Source organism: Equus quagga, chromosome 8 (assembly GCF_021613505.1).
Source record: "Equus quagga isolate Etosha38 chromosome 8, UCLA_HA_Equagga_1.0, whole genome shotgun sequence".
NCBI classification, from domain to species: Eukaryota; Metazoa; Chordata; class Mammalia; order Perissodactyla; family Equidae; genus Equus; species Equus quagga.
In genome coordinates this window covers 103,872,148-103,893,588 of record NC_060274.1, presented here as the reverse complement: position 1 = coordinate 103,893,588, position 21,441 = coordinate 103,872,148, and the positions used below count along the sequence as shown (strand labels likewise).

General features: G+C 35.6%; 1 protein-coding gene across 2 annotated transcripts in view; it reads left to right on the top strand.

Annotated features, from left to right (window-relative positions):
* Nucleotides 1-21,441, top strand: part of SLC13A1 (solute carrier family 13 member 1) — a 76,862-nt gene that overhangs the window by 23,637 nt on the left and 31,784 nt on the right. The window contains exons 4-6 of one of the 2 annotated variants that reach the window (XM_046670094.1): nucleotides 1,354-1,541; nucleotides 2,404-2,461; nucleotides 2,543-2,585. In XM_046670094.1, coding sequence (XP_046526050.1) covers nucleotides 1,354-1,541; nucleotides 2,404-2,461; nucleotides 2,543-2,585 — 289 coding nt within the window. Of the gene's footprint in view, nucleotides 1-1,353; nucleotides 1,542-2,403; nucleotides 2,462-2,542; nucleotides 2,592-21,441 lie in introns of both variants that reach the window. The other variant, XM_046670092.1, reaches the window with a different exon arrangement.

Below are 21,441 nucleotides of genomic sequence, written 5' to 3'. Positions count from 1 at the left end.
AAAATTTTATGACATGTATGTATTAAGGGCATTTTGCTCTTAAACTAAAGTGGTGTTCTGTGCCTCTTGGGGTGCTATAGAAATGTGTGTCTTTTCCTTGACCATCTGCTCACTGACCCCAGGAGATGGGGTAGTGCATGGCACAGTGGAACAAGAATCCTGCCCATTATATCGCTAAGTGGATTTTTCAATTTAAGGCATTTTCACCATGCGGAAACTTTACCTGATCCCAAGGGGGTTTTTTACTGGAAGATTTTACATCTTGCCAGTGCTTTAAGTTAAAAGTGTTCCTCGTTTTTTATCATTATTATTTATTATTTATTATTATTAATTGTTTATTATTTATTATTTATTATTATTAATTGTTATTATTTATTATTTATTATTTATTATTATTAATTGTTTCTTAAACAGATTTCTAAAAAGTTTTGTTTTACACATAGAAAACACCCATCTCATCTGAAACTGAAACGTATAGTGTGGAATTTTTCTTGTGATCGATTTTAAAAGGGAGTCAGAGAATTTCATAAATGACTCCATATGGAAAGATATGCTCCTGAATGATTTTGTGGGGCCTCCTACTCAAAATAGATCATGTTGTCTCCCAAGCAATTAGGAAAGTTTATAGACATAGCTTAAAATCCAATAGTCTTAGGTATGTTATTTTTCAGGGAGAAGAACTACTCTATTTATAAGAAAAGACAATGCAATATATCCAGTTCTCGACAACAGCCAGGAATGTCAGATTCAGGAGAGCCTAAATAATAGAATCTACAGAAAATTCTGGAACCTCATGGTAGCTAGCAATTTTAACCATTTCCTCCACCCACGATCTACTGAACCAGAGTAGTGAACAAGTAAAAAGCAGATTTATAAATTTTAATCTCTCTCCTTGCCCTGTGAATTCTTGGCATACATAGTAATAAACAGAGATATGACCAAAAGATTGAAGAAAGAAAAAGGGATCCTAAATTCAAAAGTGGTTTCCACCTCGTCTTTGTAGTATTTTAAGGTAAATGTCATCATAAGGGCATTCAAATATTGCTGTAATATTATAAGCTGTTATACCATCTCCCAACTTGCAGTGTGGTTATGTTTAATCATTTTTCTGTTTGAAGAGACGAGATTCTTGTGGTTTCTGGGAGACAAATCTCATAAGAACTCCACTCTTACATGTGTCACTTTGATTTCTACCTGGCTATGACTATCCTCAGAGCTGGTAATCTAGGAGGAAACTTAACGTTCTATGTTTTGAAAAAATGAGTTCCCACTCCTTTACTCCTTTACAGATAGCTACTAGAGAGCTAGTTAAACTAGAGAGCACAGCTCGTACTAAAGGCCTTCTCATTTCAGGCTGACATTGGGGTTCATGAGCAGTACCGCCTTCCTATCTATGTGGCTTAGCAACACCTCAACTGCTGCCATGGTGATGCCCATCGCAGAGGCTGTGTCACAGCAGATCATGAGTGCTGAAGCAGAGGTCGAGGCCACTCAGATGACTTATTTCAATGGATCAACCAACAATGGCCTGGAAATTGATGGTATCACATGTTGATATGGCTGCAGTGGGGTTTAGTTATGTGGGCAACAGACATAAAATCAAGAATTCTGCATTATACATATTTTTTCTTTTTTTGTGTGAGGAAGATTGGCCTTGAGCTAACATCTGTTGCCAACCTTCCCCTTTTTGCTTGAGGAAGATTGTTGCTGAGCCAGCATCTGTCCCAATCTTCCTCTATTTTATGTGGGATGCCACCACAGCATGGCTTGACAAGCAGTGCTAGGTCCAAACCTGCGAACCCTGGACCTTCAAAGCAGAGTGTGTGAACTTAACCATTTTGCCACCCAGCCAGGCCCAAGAATTCTGGGTTATATTTTGAATTAACTGTCCATATGTGCATGATGTGAGTTAACATTTTTCTTTCTATATTTCCCAACATTTATACAAGGGAATTACATTAATCAAATATTTTACCTTAAATTAATGGTTGAATTTACATTATCTGGCAAAAGGGAAAAAAATGCCCTTTCTATCCTCCAGCCAGTCTGGTGGAACTCTCTATTTGTCTCATGTCTTTATCAGTAGACCCCCAGATTACTCTTTCATGCTGAAATGACTTTCCTGCATAATATTGGGAATCTTTAATTCCTACATTCTATTTAGAAATAGCATCACATTTTACTGTGGTTATTTCTGGCTCTGATACAGTGAAAAAATGTGGGGGAGATGTTTATGTTTATGAAATACTTTATTAAGATGAATGTTATGTCAATACAGGTGAATTTATTTATTTTCAGTTTCTAGTAATGCTTCCTTCCTCACATACAAACACACACACACACATACATACACACTGATAACCTTTTATTTAAGTTATTTTTCTTTTATTTAATGTTTTGCAGAAAGTGTTAATGGAGAGGAAACAAATGAGAGCAAAGAGAAAACAAAACCAGTTCCAGGGTAAAGAATATTGACATTTTGATTAAGATTTTCCAAATTACATTTTAATAAAATTATAAACTGGGTCAATTTATTTTTCAGACACAGTAATGATACAGAAAAAAATTCAAGCAAGATGGAGGTGGAACAGGTACATTAAATTTGATTCTTTCTAAATAATTATACATGAAATTATATTAGATCTGCAGTTAGACACGAATACATTTTAAAATCTGTTACTTGCTTCCTTGTCTATAAATTACTTTGCTTGCCTAAGTCAAAGCGTGGTGTAACGGTTTGATAAGCCTTCATGGATAGACTGAAATCAACATCCCAATAGGAAACATTTCAGGCTTGGAAAATTAGCATCATTTTCTTTTACTAGGTTCATAGTGATGGCAGTTAACATATGTAGTTTAAAGAAATGTAATTCTAGTCTCAGAATACTGTTTCATTTTCTTATTAAAATCCTGCTGCCTTTGCATTAGGGCTTCCTCATTTATTCCAGGTTATGAACTTAAAGCAACTCCTATTCACGCAATTACAGTTATCTTTATTGTCCCCATTGCCACTAAAAAATTCAATGCAGTTCATGAGTTGCTACTGTCAAGTACAAACGGAGGAGTTGTAGCCAATCGAGCTATTAAAGGAAGGAAGGAGACTTTTGTAAACTATCCCATAGAATTCATTTCCACAGAATAAATCAATATAAAAATACTATACTAGATTGTGTTGGGAGCAATAGATCTCAAGACCGCTGGAAAATAATCCTGCATAGAAATAGTTTTACAGTAACCATGGCATTAGGAATAGGAGAGTGGGGCATATGTTCCTTCCTCAGGCTACGCGGCATTAGTATACAACTCAGTAGGGAAAAGAAAACCCTCTTGTTATTTACAGAAGTCTTCAAGGAAAGAGTGATTTCTGTGTAAAGAGAAAATGAATACAAAGATAAGTTTTGAGCCATTAGCTATGGTATATATTAAGAGTTTTAAAGATGACAATCAAATATTTATTTATAACATTATCATCTTTAGAGATAGAAGTAATTCTTTTAAAACCTAGAAAATTAATGGTATGCCAGGTATATTACAGAAGAATACATTAGAAACAGCCTTTAAAAACTGTTATGAAAATTGACAAGCCTAAACAGAATATACTTGTACTCAGTAACTTTCTTGCAATCATCTTTAGAAACCCAGTTTTCTGGCATGTGCCTAAATTTGGGGTCAAGGTCCTTCAAATTAATTTAACATCCAACACTGTCCTAGGTATTATGGGAAAGTCTATTGATGAAAAGACCCGCTCCTTACTGTAAGCAGCTCAGAGTCTAGTGAGGAAATGAACTTTAAAAATGTGTGACGAAACCACAATAAAGGCACACACGGAAGCCCAGTCCTTCAGAAGCGGAGCAACTAGCTCAATCTGGGCATTTTGCCGGGGAGGAGTATGAGGTAAAGGAGAGTTGAGTCTGAAAGGAAGATGGCATGTGCAATCAGAAGAGTGCAGACTCCGTGCAAGCAGGGACCATGTCTCCTTTGTCCTTTGTCCACCATGTAATCCCCCAGCACATTCCATTGCTCTGGCACAGGGTAGATATTCAATAGATATTTACCATATTAATTAATGAGTGAGTGAAAAAGGAAGAGATATTCCAATCAGAGAATGCCGTGAATTCAAAGACCCAAATATATAGAGATCAGTGGTTTTGACAGGAAACATCTCCAGTGCAGGTCCTAAGGCTGAGTCGTGAAAAGTGAAACGTTTGGATAGGTTGCGCCAGGTTAAAAATAGCTGTCCATGACATGCAGAGGAGTTTAGAGCTTTTCTTAGGGGAAATAGAATTTCTAAGTCAGAGGGCAGCATGGTCAATTCAGCTCATTGAGGAGCTTACTGTAGCGACAAAGCAAGGGGTGGAGGGTATGGACCTACCTGGACTTTTTGATTAATCAGACTTTAGGGATGAGAGAGAAGAGTGTAGAAGATGCCTCTGCTACAGTGACCTAGGTAAATGTAGATTGTGATGCCACTGATTGAGATGGGGAACACAGAGACAAGAGTAAGTTTTCACTGGGGAAAAGTAAGATAATTTGGGGACATTTTAGGAAATGAAGATGGAGATCTGAGTTTGGGAGAAGAGAGAAAGTCCTTTGAACAATGAATCTATGGTCTTCCTAGGACTCAAAGCATAAAAATTCAGCTTTATGTAAAAGAAAAATTAATGGATAACTTTTTGCCCTACAAAGGTGTTCTTTATAAGAAGAGACAGCATGACAGTATTTTACACATTGTAGATTCAAGGTCTGTTTTGATTTTTAACATTTATAAATCTCTCCTCAGTAATAAACATATTGTATAGTTTGTGTTATAATAAATTGTACCTGTTCTTTGACAGGTTTAAACTAGATAATTTAACATTAATTGTGTGGAAGAATCTATACCTACTTAATCTAGCAATAAAATGGAAGGACTATTTATATTCCTAAATATAAATTTTTGGTCTTCTGCTTTCTTCTTAAAATAAATCCTGCATGGTTTGACTTTGAATTTGAACTACTAGTCAAAAAAGATCCAAATAGTACTGCCTTCGAGGGCCAATAGTTTAGAATAAATTTCAAAGAAGAGGAAAAAGAAAGGGCTTAGATTTTTTTTGTAATTTGTACCATTTTGCCATGTTCCTACTAAACAAATAAATTTGATTTCTAGTGAAATTACTAAAATTTTATACATTTGAATCACCATTTGTTTAGTAAAAAATTAAGAATTTTTCCTAAATTTAATTAAAATCTCTTTGCTAATACAATTAAATCAGTCCAAAATGATCAATGTTTACTTCATTTTTTAGAATTATGTATTTCTCTCTAAAAGCAATAACGTACATACTGATAAAGTTTAGCATATAGTAAGCAAAAAGTTCCCAATGAGTAGAAGAAAATTACAAATTACCACCAAGTAAATTCTAAATTTAGCAATCACAGTAATATTGATTAAGAAATATACATTTAACATTTACTAAATATTGCTTTCTCCCTGACCACCTTTTTCCACTGCAACTAATATATCCCTCTTCTTAATCTCCCTTGAACGTGCTCTTTTTTTTTCCCAAAGCATGTGTTACCTTCTCACAAACTATATAATTTAATTCATTTTTATTTGTTTTGTTTATTCTCTGTTTTCTCCACTAAAATCTAAAATTCACAGAGGCTGGAATTTTTTGTCCATTTGTTTATCTGTATCTCAAATATCTAGAATAGTGACTGCCATAGAGTAAGCATTTTTGTCAATGTTTGCTGAGTGAATGAATAAATTCAGTAATGTTTTTCTCAAATAATGATAATTAGATTAAGATAACTCATTCTGTACATAAACTATAACAAGAAAAGAAGCAAACTGAAAAGTTTGCAAGATAAAGATATGGATCAGATTAATTTCATTTTTTCAGCTTTATTGAGATATAATTGACACACAGCATATTGATTCAACACAGATATATTGCAAAATGATTACTACCATGTCATTAGCCAACACCTCCATCATGTTACATAATTACCATTTCATTTTGTGGTGAGAACATTTAAAATCCACTCTCTTAGCAACTTTTAAGTATATAGAAGTAGTATTAATTATAATCACCATGCTGTACATTAGATCCCAGAACTTATTCTATAATGGGATGTTTCTAGCCTCTGATCAATAACTTCTCATTTCTCCTGCCCACAGTCCCTAGTAGCCACCACTCTACTCTGTGTCTGTGAGTTTGCCTCCTTTAGATTTCACATATAAATGATACTATTCAGTATTTGTCTTTCTCCGTCTGGCTTGCGTCACTTAGCATAATGCATTTATAATGATAATCATTCTAACAGGTCTGAGGTGATAACTCATTGTGGTTTGATTTGCATTTCCCTCATGATTAGTGATGTTGAACACCCTTTCATGTAACTGTTGACCATTTGTAGGTCTCCTTTGGAAAAATATTTCTTCAATTCCTCTGCCCATTTTTAAATTGGATTATTTTTGCTGTTGAGTTGTATGAGTTCTTTATATATTTTGGATATTAACCCCTTATCAAATAAATGACTTGCAAATATTTTCTCCCATTCCATAGGCTGCCTTGTCATTTTTCTGATTGTTTCTTTTGCTGTGCAGACACTTTTCAGTTTGATGTAATATCACTTATTTAATTTTTTGTTTTGTGTTTTTGGCCTCATATCTAAAATAATTATTGCCAAGATCAATGTCAAGGAGCTTTTTCTGTATGTTTTTTTCTAAGAGTTTTATGGTTTCAGTTCTTATCTTTGCCTGTAATCTACTTCAAGTTAATTTTTGTGAGTGATGTAAGATAGGGGTCCAGCTTTACTCTTCTGCATGTGGTTATCCAGCTTTCCCAACACCATTTATTGAAGAGATTATTTTTCTCCATTGAGTATTCTTGGCTTCTTGTCAAATATTAGTTGACCATATATATGAGAGTTTATTTCTAGGCTCTTGATTCTGTTTCATCGGTCTATGTGTCTGCTTTTATGCCAGTATCATACTGCCATCATAACTTTATAATATAGTTTGAAATCAGGGAAAGTGATACCTCTAGCTGTGTTCTTCTTTCTCGGGATTGTTTTCTCATTTCATTTTTGGTGTAAAATAAGAGTTTGGAACTAAAATTTATCAGCCCTAAAATTCTTATTAGTAGAACTATGAAGTTCTGATATAGATAATAATCAAGATAATTTTGCCATTGCTCCTGCTGCTGATGATAATGGTGATGATTGTATGTTGGTTTTGAAGATGATGGATATTTAGTAGTCATTCAGATTCCAGGAACTAATCAAGGAGTACTCATATCTAAGAGTCATATTCCTATGTTGCATACCTAAAAAAGAGATGTTTTCCGTGACTCACCGAGTTCCCTTCTCACCATAGTCCACAGCCCAGACATTAGCAGAGCTCCCTGCTTGTGCCTAGAATAAAAATGATGGGTAGGTTCTTAGCCCATAAACCCTGCAAAACTCCAAAAGTAGCTGAAATACTTTTAGAGAAGAAAAGGAATAAGAAGAAAGGAAGACCCAAAATGGACACTGACGGGGGTCGGAGGGGGGGATATGTTTGTCAATTCTAGTGGGGCAATTGAGAGACAAATCACCTCTCATATTATTTCCATGAGAGATGAGTTCCAGGTATCCAAAGATCAATTCTTAGATACCAAAAGAAGAATCAAGTTGCTAGATTTTTCCCTTCCTTACAAGCACTAGTATTATTCAAAGAGATACCCCAGATTTTTATCCTAGCTCAATTTCTAATCCTCTAGGCATCTTAAATGAAAGGAATTGGAAAATCAGTAAGCTTTTAATGAAAGATCTGAGATAATTGTTTTCCACTTATTTTACATAATTTGTAGTTCACCAAAGGGAAAAGTTCAAATGAAAACTTCCTTGAACAAATTGAATCTTGCTTTCAATTAGGTGTTGTTTAGTTTGGGGGCAAAAATCCTTATAATTCAAAATCAAATTCTATAAGACAACACTGTTTAATGTTCTCCAAGAATTCAAAGAACCATAAAACAGTAATAAGCAGGGTTCATAATGTCAGGGACTAGGGGCATTAATTATGCCAAGTAAGGAGATACCATTTCTAGACTATCTCATCCCTAGATCGAATACAAAAAAAGATATTTTAGATTAGATCAGATAGATGCTACAAACAAAAGCTCATTCTCCTTGATTACTCTTCTCTTCTCCTAGAAATTGGGTGGGAAAGCCAATTGTTAGTGCTGCTCAGTCCTCACCTGACACAACTAGGTGTCTCCTTTCACTCGTCCAGCTAAACCCTGTCGTTTATAGAAGGGTGATCAGAGAAAGAGAGGTTACCACACACCCTTTAGGACTCACAGCAGCACCAAAAAGACCAGAGATAACAAGTGTTGGTGAGGATGTGGAGAAAAGGGAACCCTCGTACACTGTTGGTGGGAATGTAAACGGTAGAGCCACTATGGAAAACAATATGGAGATTCCTCAAAAAATTAAAAATAGAAGTACCATAGGATCCAGCAATTCCACTTCAGAGTATATATCTGAAGGAAATGAAAATAGGATCTCAAAGAGGTATCTGCACATCATGTTCATTGCAGCATCATTCACAATAGCCAAGATATGGAAACAACTTAAGCGTTCGTCAGTGGATGAACGGATAAAGAAGATGTGTCATACATGTATACAATGGAATAGTATTCAGCTACGAGAAAGAAGGAAATCTTGCCATTTGAGATAATATGAATGAGCATTGTGGGCATTATGCTAAGTGACTTAAGCCAGATAGAGAAAGACAAATATTGCATGGTATCATTTATATATGAAATCTAAGAAAAGGAAAATGGAAAACTCATAGAAACAAAGAATAGAAAAGTGGTTGCCAGAGGCTGAGGGGCGGGGTAAATAGGGAGAGGTTGGTAAAAGAGTACAAGCTTGTGGCTATGACATGAGTAAATCCTGAGGATCGGATGTAAAACTTGGCGACTACAGTTGATAATACTGTTGGATGGTTGAGATCAGTTATGGAAGTGGGACTTGAATGTCTCCCCAAGAAGAAAGAAGTAGATGTGTGAGGTGATGGATGTGTTAACTGGCTGGGTGGGGGTAATCTTTTTGTAATGCATAATTTGTTGGATCACTACAATGTACGCTTTAAATGTCTTACAGTTTTGTCAATTATACCTCCATAAATGTGAGTCCTAGTCTCGGCAAATGTCAGTTACGCGGTGCAGTGTTGTCAGCTGTCATTACCATGTTTGCATTGGATCCTCAGACCTTATTTACTTTATAGCTGAAAATTTGTACCCTTTACTTGGTCCTTTTTCACTTGACTGTTTCCTGGGCCTCTGGGAACACAAGATGAAGTTGAACTTTTAAAAGAAATCATAACTATTCTGCTCACTGTCCTATTTATGAGAACTCATTCCATTCAACTGAGGATTTGCAAGCCTCATTACCAATGGTATCATAGCAGAACGAAAGGTGAAATTTCTGCTATGTAATGAGCACCCAATATTCCCCACAAATAGTCTAGATCAGAGTGAAGGTAAATGCCTGGCAATAGACAAGCAGGTAGAAACCTAATCCGTCTGAAATTCTGCCAGGAATATTTTCTGATAGAAGAAAGAAGTCGATAACAACAGTTGGTGAGGTAAACTCACTTCTGAATAAAGAATTTATTTAACATTTTTTTTAAAAAAAGGAATCACAGCATCAACCTGTGAACATGACCTCACTCCACATTTCAATCTTTTTTTTTTTTCCTGAAAAAGATTCGTGCTGAGCTAACATCTGTGCCAATTTTCCTCTATTTTGTATATGGGTTGCCAGCACAGCACGGCCACTGGCAAGTGGTGTAGGTCCACACCCAGGAACCAAACCTGGGCCACTGAAGCAGAGCGTGCTGAATTTAACCACTAGGCCACAAGGCCAGCCCCTAGATTTCAATCTTTATTGCAGTCAAAGCCCTCGCTCCATTCATGGCTATACTTAGCTGTGTTTCCACAAAATATTTTGTGGTTAAGAAAATGATTGACTGTTGATATCTTTTCTCCCACATATCTTTCATTTTTGAATCACCGAAATGTAATTTTTCATGTTATATTATTGAAATGTTATCTAGCAGATAACATAAGTTCAGCCATGTTAGAAGCATCTGTACTTTCCTCTAACTGTACAGTAAGCCTCCCACGCTATATAATTTATTCTTGTATTTTGTGTCTTCAATTCCTCAGCAGTGTTCTTCTATGCAGCTTCCAATCGTATTTCCTAAAAAAGGGATACATTTCTCCTGTTTCAAATTATTTTTAATATATTTTGGTTATGAAATATTTTATGCATATATATGCATAAAATGTAACTGAAAAGCTTAAAGAGTAATAAAATGAATAATATGGTACATACCACATCCCAGCTTAAGAAATAGAGCATAATTTTTAGAACTCTCTGTGAACTCTTCTGATTCCACCTCCTTTCCTCTTGCAATCACCTCCACCCCCTTATCCAATTAGCTACAGCCCAAAATTTTGCCTTAACCATCTTCTTATTTTCTTTTCAGTGTGACTGCTTATATTCAGTAAGGTATGGGTTTGTTCATAACAACAAAGACCCGAAATAGCAACAATTTCAGCAAAATAGAAATAGGCTGGTATGGTGGCTCCACAACCATGACAACCCTGACTCTTTCTATCTTTGTTCTGCCATCCTCCACACTTGACTGCCGCCTATGGTTCAAGATGGCTGCTTCATCTCTGTCTATACATTCTTAACTCCAGCTAGCAGGAAAAGGAAAGGAGAAAGCCAAAGGCATATATACTTAGAAATTATTCCATTATTTTCCTGGCTTTAAGATTATTCAAAAAAATTTTTTTTCCTGAGGAAGATTAGCCCTGAGCTAACTACTGCCAATCCTCCTCTTTTTGCTGAGGAAGACTGGTCCTGAGCTAACATCCATGCCCATCTTCCTCTACTTTATGTGTGGGATGCCTACCCAAGCATGGCTTTTGCCAAGCGGTGCCGTGTCCGCAACTGGGATCCCAACGGGAAAAACCCAGGCCGCCCAGAAGTAAAACATGAAAAATTAGCTGCTGGGCCACTGGGCCGGCCCCAAGATTATTCAAATTTTTTATTTTTCCTCGAGTTAGTTACATTTTTCTAGGAATTGATGCATTCTATCTAAAATTTACTAGCATGTGGTTGTTTATAATATCCACTTATTACCTATTGAATTTCTACAGTACTTATAATAATATCTCTAGTATCTACAGTTACATCTCTTTTCATTCCTCACTTGTGCTTTTAAACTTTCTTTGAATAATCTTTCCAAAAATATGTTTATTTTGTAAGTCATGTTAAAAAACAACTTTCGGCTCTTTGATTCTCTTTATTTCATGTGTACTCTGCTTTATTAATTTCCTCTCTTTATTGCTTTGTTCCACTTTATCTTTGCATTTATTCTGCTGCTCTTTTGCTAACTTTCTAAATTAGATATATATCTCACTAATTTTGAGCTTTTCTTCTCTTCCAAAGCAAGGATATAAGGAGATGAATTTTCTTCCATTACTATAGCTGTATCCCATATTTTTCAGCTCTCTGTGTTTCCTCATTTCCATTATGTTAGATTCTTTCATCCATGAGCTGCTTAGAAGTATGTTTTAAAATTTGAAATAAATCAGGTTTTTGTAGCTATTTTTTATTTTGTTTTTTATTTCTAACTTAATTTTACCATGGTCAGAATCTGGCCTGTATGACGCCAGTTTTTCAACGATGCTTGAGGCTGATTTATGGGCTAGCACATATAAACATTTCATTGTGCTTAAAAAGGACTGTATATTCTCAGCTTATTGGGTGCAATATTTTCCAAAAGTCTGTTAAATCAAGTTTGCTGCTTGTGCTTTTCAAATCTTCTGTGATCTAACCAAGTTTTTGTCTGCTTAACCTAGCAATTAAGGAAACTTTTGTTAAAATCTCCTTTTATCATATGGATATGTCTATTTCTCCTGATAGTTCTGTCACTTTTGATTTCTATGTATTTTTAGATTATTTAGATTATGTTATTATTTCCCTACCAGTTTAGAATGTTTATATATTCCTGGTTATTTCATGCTTTTACCACTTTGCAGTGCCCCTTTCATCTAGAGAGATGGTTTTTGGTCTTAGTATTTATTTGTCTGATGACACTGCAGCAACACAAGATTCCTTTAGGCTAGCATTTACCTGGCATTTCTTCTATCCTTTCCCTTTCAATACTTCTATGTCCTTATATTTTACATGTGGCTCTTGTAAAAAGCGTATTGCTGGCTTTTGTATTCTTATCCAGGTTGAAAATTTTTGCCTGACAAGTTTGATGTGCTTGAACTTTTTGTGATTTAATAAGTTTAGAATAATTTTTGATGCCAGACTTCTATTTTTCCAAAATATGCCTTCCAACACTGTTTTCTGCATTCTTATGCAGTTACTTTATTTTTTCTTTCTTTTTTATCTTATCCTACACATATACACACAAACACAGACATTCAAACTTGTATTGATGTTTTATGCTGTGTCTATAATTTAAACTGTCTTGACCAAATTACCATGAGTACTAGTCAGCTAGAGCTCCATAACAAAAGACCACAGATGTGTGGTTTAAACAACAGAAATGTATTTTCTCTCAGTTCTGGAGGCTGGAAGTCCAAGATCAAATTGCCATCAGGGTAGATTTCTAGTGAGGCCTTTTTTCCTGGCTTGTAGTCAACTTACCTTCTCACTGTGTCTTCATGTGGCCTTTCCTCTGTGCATGACCACAGAAAAAAGAGATCTCCAGTCTCTCTTCCTCTTCTTATAAGGACACAGGTCCTATCAGATTAGGGCCTCCCCTCCTTGTGACCTCATTTAATCTTAATTGCCTCCTTGAAGTCCCTATCTCCAAATATAGTCACCTTGGGTATTAGAGCTTCAATATATGAATTTGGGGGAGGGGGACACAATTCAGACTATAACACCATGTATGCTTGATTTATAAAAATCTAGAAGATAATCTATTTATTTCCTCCCTCTTGAACAGGACAAAGACCTTAGGACATTTCAACTAGACCATCTCTTCCTATTTACATGCTACTCTTTTGCAATTTCTTAGTTCTAGTCTATTATTTCCCTATAAATTGTATAATTTTCTAAATCAATGTTTTGTAGGATGACGAACATATTTATTAAAATCTTTGCTCATCATTATTTCCTGTCTGTCAGACCTTCCACCTGGGGTCATGCTCCTTCTGTCTGAATATATCTTGAGTGTGCTTCAGAGAATTCCTTTTGGTGGTAAACTCTCAATTTTGTTTGATATGAAAGTCTTTATAATTCCCAAAATGTATTTTTGTGGTTATAGAGTTCTATATTGACCATTATTTTTTCTTTGCTCATTGAGATCTATTTCTATTGTCTTTTGACTTTTTTTGATGTTGAGAAATAAGCTAACAGTCAAATTATCATTACTTTGTGAGGCAATCTTCTGGTTACTTTAAAGATTCCTGTGTGTGCGTGTGTGTGTCTTGAATCTGTTATTGTTTTTTTCCAACAATTCTTGAGAATTCTCAGCCATTATTTCCTCTGGGTCTCCAGTTAAACATTTTAAACTTTCCATACCTTCTACGCTTCTTAACATCTCTTTTCATTTTCCTTCTCTGCCTCCTGCTGAACTACATTACGAATAATAACTTCAGATCTATCTTCCAGTTCATTAATTCTCCCTTCAGCTATGTCTGTTTTGTTGTTTAACCCACCCACTGAGTTTTTCAACTCAGTTATTTAAATTTTGATTCCTATAAATTTTATTTCTCCCTTTTTAAGATTTGTTAATTTTTATAGTTTCTTTCTCCTTACTTATATTTTCAACCTCTTCTCTAATTTTGATAATCATAATAAATTTACTTGTATTCTGTGTTTAAAACTCCAGTGTGTGAGGTTCTTGTGGATCTCTCTGTTTGGCCTATTTTTGTTTTCTGCTGGTTCTCACTTTTGTTGCCTTATTTTCTTGTGTGTTCTGTGCTTTTAAATAGTGAAATATTAATTTTCCTTAAGACTTGTATGAGAATTCCTTAAGTCCTGGATTTTAGCTGCCTGGAAGGGCTTTCAGTTATATTACGGGTTTTCTTTAGACACACAGGTAATACCAATTTAGGCAAAAAAAATTTCTTGTGGTTAGGAGTTTTCAGGGGACATTATGTTTTCTCTTAAGTCAGCATGACATTTCCTTGATGTCTACTTCTGCAAAGGATACAAGTTGTAGGAGTGTTTTCCTATACATTTCCCCACACAGGTGGGCCTTAGGCATTATCTTCCATCCCGAGCTCTCCTTGCAACAGAATAATAATAATAAGTAAATAAATCTTAAAAAATAAATAAATAATAATAAGCCTCCAGCCAAACAGCTGCCTAGTCACTAACTTAAGATTCCCATGTTTACTTTATTTGTCATCAAGCCAGATTCCTTACTTTTACATAGTTGAGTGATACATTTAAAAGGTGATTTTTAATATTTTAAATAGCATTTTGTTTATTAGGGAATCTGATTTGTCATGTGGCTGGCTAGAGAAATCTGCTATATTATTTATAGCAGTCATTTTTACCACTATAAAAACAACAAAATTTTTCCCAATGTCATGTACATTTTTATTTTTCTGGTCTTCACTAAGAAATTACAAAGGAAGCTTCTAAATATTTAACATTTATGATAATAACATTTTGTAAAAAGAATCCTGGATTTAATCCTGATTTTCCACATTGCTGAAAAAATAGAATATTTTATGGAGTTGTCATGTTTTGAGTGCTAAATTTTAAATATCTTTCTATTCATCATACTATTACTCTGTAAATTAATATCCCAGTTCACAATATTCAACATAGCTCTTTATTAACAACAGCAGATATAAATCCCATTTCAAGGAGTGTTGTTGATGACTTCAATTTCATTACCAGCTCCTCTGAGTTGTTCAGGTTCTGACTGATTAGATCTTCATCAGATCTTCATGAAGACCTCACATCAGGAGTAAGATAAGGATCCTTCTTACACTTTCTTGCTGTTTACTTATGTATTATCTTCATCCTGGGGTCTTTTTATACAAATCATCTTCTACAGAAATTATTTAAAGCCATGTGCACGTTATGGGAGGGCTGGCTTAATTAAAACTAGAAAGCATTACCTGTTATCTACTTAACCAATCACATGTAAACTCAATATGCTGAGGAAAAACAGTGGCGAGAGGGCCCCACTGTCAAGCCCTCTGCACACTATGGAGATTTTACTTTCCCTCCCCTTTCACCTACATCATCCATCAGTGTATGTGGCAAGAAAGCACCAACGTCAATCCATGCACTAATTATTAAGATTAATTAATTAATTTTTTTAATTTAGAAAGAGAAATATTGCATCTTCCAATAAGATGGCAGATTGAAGAGGTCCACTTACTTCCACTCTATCCTGAATCTCCATTAAAACAAAAACAAAGGGACTTTTTAAGTCATAAAGTCACAATTATATAGATGTCAAAAGAGGAGATAACAGCAAAATCATTTTGGAAGATGGAACATAAAAGAATGGGTAGGAAGTGACTCAGTCATGCAATGAAAGTAGAATCCTAAGTCAGCAGTGAGGAAAGACAATAAACAATACAATTTACACAGCAGCAGCTCTCAAAGTTTTTAAAATGTTTAAAAATGGGAGTAAATAAAAAATTGCTTAAGAAAGAGTTAAAGTCCCAAATTTCTTCTCCAACTCCACATGGATGCAACTGCTCCCCCTCCACCCAACAGAAGTGTTCTCTTCAGCCACAGTAAAGCTGAGGGGAAGGAGCACCAGACACCATTCAGAGGCAGGGGAGGGTTCACAGTGAAAACAGTGGCAGTGAGTAGCTGTTTATACCCTGAACAGTGAGATCCCTGCTTTCTCCCCTCCTGATCCCTGGAGCCAGGCCTCTACCCTCCAGATGTCAGCAGGCAGGAGAGCAGGAGCTGCTTCTGTGGGGAATGCAATCAGCATGAGAGAAAAGATGAAAATATATAGCATTGGGTTTTCTCCCAATAAAAGCCCAGTCAGATCATACTGCAGTGAAGTCTACCGTCAACAACAAATCCCAAAGCACACACACAGAGTTTCCAACCAGCATTTCACTGCCTTTTCTATGAGCAAACAACCCAAAATTCCTGGATATCTGAAGAAAGCCACAGGCATGAAGAGAGGGTCCCAAACAAATACAAAGAAAACAGAACCTTGCAGGAAACAGAGACTGTGCAAGAAGATGAAAACACAGGAGAAAGAAACTATCATTAGTATATTCAAATATGTAAACAAAGAAATTGCATTTGTGAAATATGAACGGCATTCTATGAAAGAGGAACAAGAAGAGAAAAAATAAAATGTATGAATAAAATATAAAAATAAATATACAAATATAAAACATAGTATAAAGATATAGAAATATACCATAAATGGAAAGTTTAGTAGAAAAAATAGGAAGAAACAAGATAAGGAAATAATAGGAGTTTCAGAAAAAGAATAGTGAAAACTGGAAAAGACTACATCAAAACGTCAAGAAAATTTCCATAACGGAAGAGCATAATTTTTATGAGTGTAAGTCCCACTGGGTGCCAGCACAAGACTTGAAAGAGACCTGCATAGGGAAGGTCTGTGAAATTTCAGAATACTATGGATACCCTAAAAGTTTCCAGAAAGAGGGAAAATCTGATTCATTAAAAAGGATAAAGAATATGAATGGCTGAAGAATTCTCTACAGCAACACTGGAAACTCAGAGACAGTAGGAAAAAAAATGACTTCAAAATTCTGAGTAACATTTATTTCCAACCTAGAAATCCATACCCAGTCAAACTATTGATGAATTGAGAGGGTACACTAACGTCCAAACAGCTCTTTGCCCATCTAGAGAAAAAAATGACTATCTTTAGGACAGGTAGGAAGGCTCTGGAAGAGATGTCTCCAAGACAATGAAATTGGTAGAATATTTGATGTAGATTAGGTATCTATCATTTGATTTTTCGGAGAGAAGATTTAAATAACCATGGAATATTTGGGGCTGATTTACTGTTAAGTATTTGGAAAACTAAGCAAGTAATGAGGGGGGAGGAAAGAGAACAAAACAGGAAAACTAATATAAATCATATTGCTCAACTGTTAGTAGATCTCTAGACAACATTCTGAACATTGGACTCTGCTCTAAGCAAAATTATGATATAGCCCTAATGGAAGAGTGATGGAGACACGAATGTATGAGTGTGTTCAGCAGACGAGTCTGTGAAAGAAAGAAAAATTCTCATACTCTAACATAGAGGAAATTTAATTGTAATGCCTACGCCCAAGAGATCGAGATATGGTATCATATGAATATTATTAAAGTAAGTGCAAATAAATATCCAAAAAGAGCTGGAAGATTTTAAACTGGCTGTCTTCGGCAAACAGAAAATGGTCAGCAGGAACTAATATTTTGTGCAATTAGCCTTGCATAATTGTTTAACTATAAATAGAAACCCTAATGTTTTCATGCCACATTCACCCGAATGAATTATTTGTACAGTGCGGTGGAGACCACTGGTTTAGTCCATGCTGATTCGTGGATGCCTTTTTAGCAAAAGAGCCAGGAAATGTGCAACATGCCCTTGGAATCTGCAGTCACTGCCACCAGGTGGCAATAGTGAGTCATATCTGGACCTGCAGGATTTCTGTTCTGAAATGTCCCCTCAGGATCACCCACATGATGTTGTCATAGGATTCTGAATTTGGTCATGTCCTAGACAAAACTTTTTCAGTCACTTTGGAAGAATTTGTGGAAGGCATACTTACGAGGTCTAGGATGTCATACATTTGTGTGAAATAACACATGCAGGGCGGGCAGAAGCGGGATTGAATAAAAACACGGTAGGTTACTATTGCTATGGTAAAAAGCAATATGAAATGTAATGTAATTAAACGTAAAGTGTTAGATGTAGGTTTAAAAACTCACATAAGTCAAAAGTGTTCTGGAAGGCAAGATGGTACAAGGGAAATCACTCAGAGGGAACCCACATACATAGATTCTGGTTTCAATTCTGCAGTGACCAGCTATGATACATTTGAGACTCATTTTGCTCTTCTGAAAAATGAGGTCTTTGGACAAGATAATCTCTAAATACTTGTCTGCTCTAATAATCTGTGATTATTTTATATATAAAAAAACTTCTTTATGATTGTGGAAGATGCAAAAATATCAAGAAGATAGCAGATACCCCATTATTTCCATTGTTAATATTTTGACACTTTTCATTTTAGTCTGTTTGTAGGCACATATATGTATGGGGATATATTTTTCATTTAAATTTCATCATTCTGTATCTTTAATTTCACATAAGTCTCCTGCCATGAAATATGTAAAACAAACACTTTCCCATTCACCATATATCCATGGCGATGCCCTTTGGTCACCTCAACACAGGAGGTTTCTCTGGCCTCTTCGTCCCTGACTGTCTCCAGCCTCACCTCTCTAGCTGCTTTGCTCCTCTTCCTGTCTTTGCTTTGGAATTATTTTTGTTTTCTCTGCCAAACTCTCAGGAAAAAATGTCCCCTCCACATACACACCAAATTCCTCCTCCACTTTTGGGAAAAGATAGTGATTATTTGGTTGTCTTGATATCTGCAAGCACCTGTCCTCAGGGCCTGGGTCCTGCTTTCTGTCCCAGATGACTTATTCCAATCTCTCTTGCGCTAGGGTCAAACTCTTGTTCTCAGATTGAAACTACTGTCTTGGGCAGAAGACTAATCCGCTAAGGTCTCCTCACCTACTTCCTTTTGTAGTTGTTGTACCACTAGTTGGCTCAATTAGAGGCTCATTTCAAACTTTCTTAAGAGCTCTATTTTTCTGCCCATCGCCCTCTACTACTGTCCCTCTGGTCCTCAATCTTTACCACTTACTACAGCATCATCTTTTCAACGAGTTCAGCCCAACAATTACATGCCTTAAGCAAAAATAACAATAGAGTTGACAGCGTGGGGCTCATATTTACTGGCTAGCTAACACAAGTGGTGCACCCCATCCAACCTCCAAATACTTCCACTTAGTACTATTATGATATATTAGTGTTACCATTTACTGTATAATTTGAATTTACCTTGAATTTTTAATGTGTTTCTACATTGTCCATGATATTTGTACAAACATTACCTTATGTGCAGTAGCACTAATATATATTTTGAAGGTCTTTATATAGGAAAAAGTGTGGGAAACCTGTAAGAGATAAAGTATGGCAAATATATTAACATTTTCCTATTTTGATTTTTTATTTTATATCTGCCAATGTATTTTAATAATTGTTTTATAGATATGCATATAATTGTAGTTAGGCTTTTATATAAAATCCAATTTTTTCTTCGTTTCTATTTTTGGAAGTTTTAATGTGGCATGAAAAATTACATACACATTACAGCTTTCAGTTTCCATTCTTATCATCAGTTTAATAATATCCAAATTATGCATCAGTTTCTGGTTTGTGTTTGAAGTCTTTCCTATACTAAAGTAGTTAATATTTAAACTCTAAATTTCAGTTATCACTCTGCATCACTCCTAAGAATTTTAGAACTTATTTTGCTATTTTATTTATATATCATTTCTTTTTCAAATTTTCAATGGAAACCTTTATCATAAGGAAAATACAAATCATTTCCATGAAGGAAATATAAATCAAAAGGAGACATTTGTAGATTAACTTATTTAGGATGAAGAATAGATACCCCTGGGAGCTAACCTTTAAGTTAATTAGAAAGTAAAACACAAATTACAATCCAGTGCACTTGACCCTGCCAGGCTAAATGCCATTCCTACTTCCATGATGGCTTTTAGTGAGTAGAAATTTTTTCCTATTATAGTTTCTCAAAAAGATCTTTGAGTGCCAATGTGAGACAGCATGCTTATCTGCGTGGAACAGGGTAGTTTTTCTGTTTGTATATTTCTTAAATACATCTAGTTTTTTTTTTTTTTAATGCTGCAGTGAAATAAGCAAGAATTGATTCTAGGAGACCCATAAGAAGGCTATTACAGTAACTCAAACCAGAGATAATGTTGACTTAGACCAAGGCTAGGGAGATGAAGAAAACCAAACAGAGTTCAGCAATATTTAAATAGATAAGGTGAGATGAGGAAGAGATGATTTCAAGGGCAAGCAATATAGTATAGTGGCCAAGGGTATAAGCTCTACATGCTTTCAAGATCCAAGTCTACCATTTCCAGGTTCTGTGACTTTGGGCAAACCACTTAACCTCTCTGTGTCTCAAGACACACAAAGTGGGTAATAACAGTACCAACCTCATTGTGTTGGAAGAATAACATGAACTAAAGCGTTTATTTGATTTTAACCTAAAACAGTGCTTATTACCTAGTAAGCACACAGTAAGTGTTCGTAAGGATGATGATGGTAATGGTGTTATCTTATATAGGTGATCCTGAAGGACTACATTTGAGGAAGGAAGTCACGAGTTTGATTTTGAACTTTGGGGACTGGAGCATCTTTTATTTAAGACATTCAAATTATGTTGAGCAGAAAATTGGAAATATAGGCCTAAAAGGAGAAGTCTGGGCTGAAGACAGGAGTTTGGTGGTCTGGTATATCTATATTCATTAAATCAGTGAAAATATGTGAGATTTCCTAAGGAGAAATATTACTGTGAGAAGAGACAACTGCTTATGACGAAGTTTCAAGAAATTCTAGTTTTAAGGAAGGTTAAAGGAAAACAAACTGGCAAAGGAAATAGAGGAACAGGCAGAGATGTAGAAGAAAAACCAGGAAAGCAAGACATCACAGAAGCCCACAGAAGAATTTTCCAGCAGAAAGGAGTGATTAAGTTTTTTAGGTGCTGCTGAGAGGTCTACAAAATTGATACTGAAAAGTATCTATTGGGTTTAGTGATATGGAGGTTATTGATAATCAGAGCAAGTGCATCTTGAGTGGATTCGGGAGACAGAAGCCGGATTGGAGTGGTTAAGAAAATGGAGTCAGTGAATGTAGACAACTCTTTTGAGTAGTTTGGCTATGAAAATGGAGGTGAGGTTGGGCAGTAGTTTAATTGGAAGGAGGGTTAAGAAATTCCTCTTTTTTGTAAAGATGATTTGCAAATGGTTAAACGTTGTTGGGAAAATTCCAGTAAGGTCTATTCTATAGGGTTTCTGAGAAGTTCTGAGGGTTTGGGGTCCAGAAACAAGAAGTTGGAGGAGAGACATTTAGTCTATTACATACGTCAAGTTGGAGAAGAAGGTAGAACAGAGGCAAGTAGGGTTCTACATTTGACAGTGAGACTTCTGTCTGCCAGCTTCTATTTTACCTGTGGAACAGGAGGCAAAGCTACCTGTGGAGAGCTGGTGGGAGCGTTGGGGGGGGTGTAAAGAGAACAGGGAGGGATTTAAGTTTTCCTGTGGAGACAGGCAGAGCAATTTGGTCAGGGAAACATAGTAGGGTAGAGGGAC